The sequence below is a fragment of the Fukomys damarensis genome, unplaced genomic scaffold, assembly GCF_012274545.1.
Source record: "Fukomys damarensis isolate Sample0158 unplaced genomic scaffold, DMR_v1.0_HiC HiC_scaffold_14, whole genome shotgun sequence".
Classification (NCBI taxonomy): domain Eukaryota; kingdom Metazoa; phylum Chordata; class Mammalia; order Rodentia; family Bathyergidae; genus Fukomys; species Fukomys damarensis.
The window spans coordinates 54,687,825-54,695,017 of NW_022900926.1; the positions used below are offsets into that span (position 1 = coordinate 54,687,825).

Here is a 7,193-nt window from a genome sequence, read left to right on the forward strand (position 1 = left end):
GGAGGCAGGGAAGGGTGGGAGGGAGGCAGGGAAGGGCGGGAGGGAGGCAGGGAGGGAGAGCAGGAGGATAGGCCAACCCACCAAAAATGTATTCTACTCCAGAAAAGTTAAAACTTACAAATACCAGGTACTCTTTTAGCTTTTCTTTACAGATGATACAAGGATAAACTAGGGTCAAGGACACCATTACTGTGGTATAAAAACAAAAACAAAACCTGCCAGATGTGGTGGCACATGCCTATAAGCACAGCACTCTAGGAGACTAAAGCAAGTGGATTGCAAATTTGAGTCAAGCTTGAGCAACTAAATGAAACCTTGTCTCAAAATTAAACAGAGGGTTTAAGATATATACATCCAAACATACAGGCATATATATCTGTAAGATATGCAGATATTTATATACTTTTTTTTTTTTTGTTTTGTTTTGTTTTGTTTTGTTTTTTTTTTTTGTACCAAGGATCAAACTCGGGACCTTGAGCTTGCAAGGCAGAAAGCAGAACCACTGAGCTAAATCCCTGGCCCTATATATCCATTTTGTCTTGTCTCCAGTTCTCATCTTAGCCTAACATTTAAAACAAGACAAAAAACCGAATTACCGAAGATACCTGTTTTTGTTCTTCACAAAAGGTCTTTTTGGACAATATCTGAATTTTTTTTTTTTTTTTTTTAATTTTGAGACAGGGTATCACTGTGTCATTCAGGCTGGTTTTGAACTTACTATGTAGCCATACTGGCCTCAAACTCACTGTGATCGTCCTGCCCTAGATTCCCAAGTGCTAAGACTATAAGCATGCACCACCACACCCCACCACTTGAGTTAATTCTAACAGCAGTAACTCACAGTAGGCCTGTAGAGCCTTGCAAGGAGGGGCTAGACAAGAGAGAACAGCACATTCCTAAAAGAAGGGTTGAAATTTTCAGCCTCACCTTACCTCTGAGAAGGACAGAGAGACTGGAAACTGAATTTAAAACAATGAACAGTGGCAATAAGGTCTCAATTAAATTCTGGATCCTAAAGCATGGAGCCCTCCCTGGCTGATTAGTGCAATGATGCACCGGGAAGCTCGCATACTCTGTAACAGAAGCTCTTCTACTCAGACTAAGACCTTGCTTGCCTTGTGTGTTCCTTCTTTGCACATTCCAGAAATGTACCCTGTATAATAATACTAATTCAAAGTATACTGCTTTCAGTGAGTTCTGAGTCATTCCACTGAATTACTGATCCTCAGGGGAGTCATGGGTACCCCCAAATCTATATAGCACAAGCCATACATCTGTGTGCTCCTTCCACAGACTTGCAGCTGGGTTCTGACATGAGGACAGTCTTGTGGAGGACTGAGCCCTTAATGCAGTGGGGTATAAGCTCACAACGAGAAGTGTCCAAATTATATTAAATTAACTGCAAGACACCAGTTAGTGTGAGAACAGGATAGAAACAATGATAGAAAGCCAGATGGTGAAACACTGCCTAACATAAATGGCCTGATGTGTTCAATAATGTAGTATGTTTAAAAGGGGATTCTGACACTAAGACTCCTTAAGGTGACATGCATAGAAAAAGATGAACATGAAGGTGTTAATAGTTCCAGGCAATATTTGGATGTGGAAATACATTTTATTAATTTTGCTTTACTATAGTTTCACATTTTGTGTGCCCTTAGGCAGCACATACACTATAGATTAATACATTAATACAGTACATATACATTACTTCTTTATATAAATGTTCACAGTAGCATTATTCACCACAGCCAAAAGGTAGAAACAACATAAATGTCCATCAACAGATTAATGGAAAAACAAAACATTGTATATAAATACAGTGGAAAATTATTCCATCTTAAAAAGAATGAGGCATTCATTCATGTTACCACATGCAGTAACCATAAAAATATGCTGGGTAGACTAGCCTACTCCCAGAGGCTGTGGAGAGGGAAATAAGTATCAGAAAAAAAAAAAAAAAAAAAACTGAACTGCACACTTTAAAAGGGTATATTCTGAAAATATAAAAATGAAAGGGTAAATTCTGGATTATGGATTATATCTCAAAAGTTTCTGTTGTTTGAAGAGACAGGCTCTTACATTGTGTTGCCCAGGAAGGCTCCAACTTCCTGGATTAAATAGATCTTCCTGCCACAGCCTCCTAAGCAGCTAAGACAACAAGTGTGGGCCACTGTGCCCAGCTAATGAAGTGGTTTTATGCACACACTCACATACAATATAGACAATAGCATTCTATCACAGAAGTAAAAAACATAAAAGGAATCCCATAAAAGTTTGTAAAGTATGAAACAAGGTTATGTGCAAGAGATGAGAAATGTAGGAAATGAGAAGTTCACTTGAAAATGATAGACTAGAATGCCACATAGCATTTCAGGGTTCAGCTTCAGGAGTGTGCACTCCAAAAGAAATTTCTATCTACTCAAAAGTAATGTTACCGTACGCAAAGAGATACTGCAAACCAAACTGGATCACTGTTCTCTGCTTAGCCCCAAGTGACAAAAAACAGAGCACTTTATACTCAAAACTGTTTCATGTAGTAAGATCCCACAGATCTTCAGGCAGCACTACTTTTATTCTTAGGCAGGTGGGGATAAAACTCACTTTGTTTTCACAATATTTGGCATAGCTATACTTCAGTAGAGCTTCCCTCCCATACAACACATTTTTGCCCAGTTATACATTGTAATTCCTATGTATTTCACTGAAATAAAGATAAAAAGTTCTACTGAGGTTAAGTAGACAAATCAGACAAATATAAATTATCAAACAGATTAAAAAATTATAAATAGGTATTTTGGAAATACTGTTTTTACCATGCTTTACTATGCTCTAGGAGTTTTCACTCCACCTTTACTTTTACTGTTTTACTCTATCTCAAAGTATACTTCATTTGAAATTAGCAACAATTTGTTTAAAAACATTTCAAGACAACTTTAATTCAGTGTTTACTAGCTACAGATAATAAACCATACTTAGCCGGGTGTGGTGGCGCATGCCTGCAATCCCAGCTATTCAGGAGGCTGAGGCAGGAAGATCACTGATTCGAGGCCAGCCTGGGCAACTTAGCGAGACCCTGTCTCAAAATAAAATAAAAAGGACTGGGCATGTGGCTCAATGGTAGAGTACTTGTCTTGCATGTGCAAGACCCTGAGATCGATCCCAAGTACCACAAATAAACAAAACCATATTTATACAATAAATAAATAAAACAAACAAAAAAAACATAATCAGGAAACAACAGAGAAATCAACAGCTTTATGGAGCAGAGAGTAATGATGAAAACTATAGCTTACCTCTTGAAAAATATGTAATGATGCTGATGAAGATGAACTCTCAAAGCTATGAGCAATCCTATTACACCAATTCAATAGGTCCCTTTAAAAGAAAAAAAGAAAACTCTTAAGAAGTAAAAGAACATAAACCAAAGACAGAGTTTATAAGGACCACTTACATATGAGAACACCTTGTAACAGCTTATAAACTCTTAATTCTGCCCACAGGAAGAAAAAAGTATTAGAGATTTGTCCTTACCCTTAAGAGGAAGTCAACTATCTCTCATGTCTCCCCCATGCATGCCAGACAAGAAAAGAAGCAACAAACTCAGACAAAAATAAGGGCAGTTGTTTGTTCTTAACACACTTCGCAAAAATCAAGTCAAGTACTGACAATGCAGAACTAAGGCACAGAACTCATCATACACAGAAAAAATCCAAGAAATCTTACTTAAGACCCTAGGGGTCAAGAAAGGACATCTAACGAAAGAATGTTAACAACTACTTCCAAGTTTTTCTATAAAAGTGGGTTTTTTAAAGCTACAAGTCACATTACCTTTACACCAAGCTTTCCCAGTCAATAACTATAGATCTAAAAGGGGTTTAACCCCATAAAGCAATCCAGAAGTTTAATTTGAAAATCTGTTATAACTACTTAGTTCATTCCTAGCTAGTACAAACTTTTCAGAGAAGCTGATTCTAAAGTATCAATTCAAAAGAGTATGTAATAAAAGTACCTTAGAGACAATTCTCGTCCCTCAAGGACTAGTCTTTTGTTTTCTCTTCCGGCTTCTAAAACTTCCTCAGGAGCCTGTTCCCACCCAACAGAACTCTCACTCTGACAGTGATGCTTCTCTCCAGTAAGCTGGACATAGATCTCAAGCAGGTGATCAGCTGCTGCCAACAGGCTAGGATATCTGCTCTGAAGAACCTGACAGAGGGAAGAAAAAAATTTTAGTAGTAAGTACAGTGATTTTAAAAAGTATACATAAGTTGAGGGTATGGCTTAGTACCAAACATTTGCCCATACCCTCAACTTATATATACTTTTAAAATCATGAAGCCCTGGGTTTGAATGAAGCACTACAAAAAACAATCAAAAAGGACACATAAAATGTTGCTTACAGACATTAGTCAACCCCTCAAAAATGGATTTCAAAAAAAAAAAAAGGATTTCACTATATTTGTAATCTTTACTAAGCATAAGAACTTGTACCCTTACCTTCACCTGCTCCCACTCATTCACTCCATAAAAATAACATGACTCTTTTCCTACCTATAATTCAGTTACCTGACAATCTTACTATGTATAGCACAGCTTAGGGAGTAGATATCAGATGGTAAAAGGATCTCTAAGAGATCAAAACATATGTATCTGGGCTGGAGGCAAAGTCCAGGTTTCAAATTAAAGTGGGAGGGGAACTGGAAGGGCTAGGGATCTAGCTTAGTGCAAAGGTAGTTCAATCCCTAGCACTGCCCCAAAACTTGAATTCAATTCAATTTTTTTAAACAAAACAGCAAATGAAAAGCAGCTATGAAGAAATTTTGTTTTGTTTTGTTTTGTTTTTTTGAGACAGGGTCTCATCACTATGTAGTTGAGACTGACCTGGAACTCACTATGTAGCCCAGGCTGGTCTCAAACTCACAGCAATTCTCCTGCCTCAGCCTCCCGAGTGCTGGGATTACAGGGATGCGCCACCATGCCTGGCCTGCTATGAAGAAATTTAAAGAGTAAGTTTTTAGACCAAGAAATGGAGGTAGCGGGGGAGAGAGAGAGAAAAAAAATAATGTATTATATACATGTACCAACAAGAGAAATAAAATATGTACTGTAATATGTACTGTAAACATGTAGGTGTTATCGTGTACATCTGTAATCCCAGCGCTCAGAAGGCTGAGGCAGAAGGATCATCATGAGTTTGAGGCCAGCACGAACTATACAGTGAGTTCAAGGCCAGCCTGAGTTACATAGTGAAATCCTGTCTTAAAAAAAAAAAGAAACAGGCCAGGGATTTAGCTCAGTGCTTCTGCCGCCTGCCTCTCAAGTGCAAGGTCCTAAGTTAGAAACAAACATGTACTAAAAAATAAAAACAACAACAACAAAAAAATTTTAAAAGCACACCAAAGAACTGCTTGCTTTTTATTTAAAATTTAAAAGGCAAAAAACAGGACTTAAGGGGGCCGGGGAATTAGCTCAGTGTTGCCACACTTGCCTCACAAGTGCAAGGTCCTGAGTACAATCCCTGGTACAAATAAATAAATATTGCCCTAACTGGGTTCAAACTTACAATCTTTCTGTCTCAGCCTCCCACAACATAAAAAAGATTTTTACGTACTCACTAAGCAGTCATTTTGGTACCAAGGCCAAAAACATACTTTTCTGTATTAGCATAAATGTCAAAAATTAAACACAATAACACTTAAAAACTAATCTGATATGAAATGGCTCTACTACCAATTCAAGATGTATTTTAGAAAGTCTTTCCTTTAATAAGCATTTATTAGGTATCTATTGTGTATCATTTATTGTTCCACAGATGGGGAAATATTTGAGGAATGGAGTGCACCATCACAAATAGAGGGAATACCACCATCTAATACCGCAATCACAGAAGGAATAAGAAAATATGTCAAGAAACCAAACTTGCAGCAAAAATGACAATGCAGTCAGCACAGGTTTTTTTTTGTTTTGTTTTTTGGTACTGGGGATTGAACTGGGGCCCTTGCGCTTATGAGGCAGGCGCCAGAACCACTGAGCTAAATCCCCAGCCCAGTCAGCATAGTTTTAAAGTCCCAAGAACATTTTAGAGAGCAGATGAGCCTGTCAGGTATCACACAGGCTGTGAGCAGGCACTGCCAGCACAGAAAGCAGAGCACTTATGACACTGGAGACCCTTACAAATATTCCAGATATACAGGGGAAACAAGTCTTGAGAAAATGCCAGGGCTGAGTTGAAATATTCTCAACTCCTTTGTTAAAGTACAGTTTCATTTGGGGATTGTTGTTTAGCTTTGTTTTTTGACACAGGCCTAATTTTGTAGTTGGTCTTCAACTCCTTATGCAGCCCAGGATGGCCTCAGCCTCCCGAGGGCTGAGATTGGAGGCATGTACCACCATGCCTGGTTCAGTTTGGTATTTGTGAAAGAAGTCAAAGACACATCTTTCTAATAAGACACCTGCAGTTGGCAACAGAAGTATGGTTCCCCACGCTCCCTATGAATCTCCTAATCATAGGCATAAGAGTTTTAGTCACAGGGCATTTATTCAGAGTAGTGCTTCTAGAATTTTTATTACTAAGTCTAGAAACTGAAAAATAAGTCAACTATGTATGATGGCATGAGGGAGTAAATGCTCCTCTTGACTTCCTGTGAGCAAAATGATTATGTGAACTCATGACAGGAACACAAAGACAAATGATGGCCTTTACTTCAAGAACAATGGGCCAGGGATTTAGCTCAGAGGTGCCACCTCCTGCCTCACAAGCGCAAAGTCCTGAGTTCAATCCCTGGTACCCAAAAAAAAATACAAAAAAAAAAACCCCCAAAACACAAGCACAGAATAATACACTGAGACACTGAGTAAGAAAGAGCAGCTTGAATTCAATCCCCACTACCAGGGGAAAAAAAAAGAGCAGTTGTCAGATATTCTGTCCTCTTAATCCTCAATAAACCACTTATATATACAAATTTCAGTCTTCTCTTTTAAAAGAAAACAATGCTAAATTTCACTTTTAACATGAAACATTTAAATGTGTACAATTACAAGAGGAGCTACTTTATGACAGCAATACAAGAATAGTATTACAATGTGACAAGAGTGGGTCAGGTCAGGATTTAGCTCAGTGGTGTCGTCGTCTGCCTCACAAGGGTAAGGTCCTGAGTTCAATCCCTGCTACCAAAAAAAAAAAAAAAAAAAAA

General features: G+C 38.1%; 1 protein-coding gene across 6 annotated transcripts in view; it reads right to left on the reverse strand.

The window, feature by feature from the left end:
- The window catches only part of Mdn1 (midasin AAA ATPase 1), a 160,629-nt gene that overhangs the window by 124,317 nt on the left and 29,119 nt on the right, over positions 1–7,193 (reverse strand). For all 6 annotated transcript variants that reach the window (XM_010633238.3, XM_019208824.2, XM_010633237.3 and 3 more), the window contains exons 11-12: positions 4,013–4,206; positions 3,297–3,378 (exon numbers count right to left, since the gene is read on the reverse strand). In XM_010633238.3, coding sequence (XP_010631540.1) covers positions 3,297–3,378; positions 4,013–4,206 — 276 coding nt within the window. The remainder of the gene's footprint in view (positions 1–3,296; positions 3,379–4,012; positions 4,207–7,193) is intronic.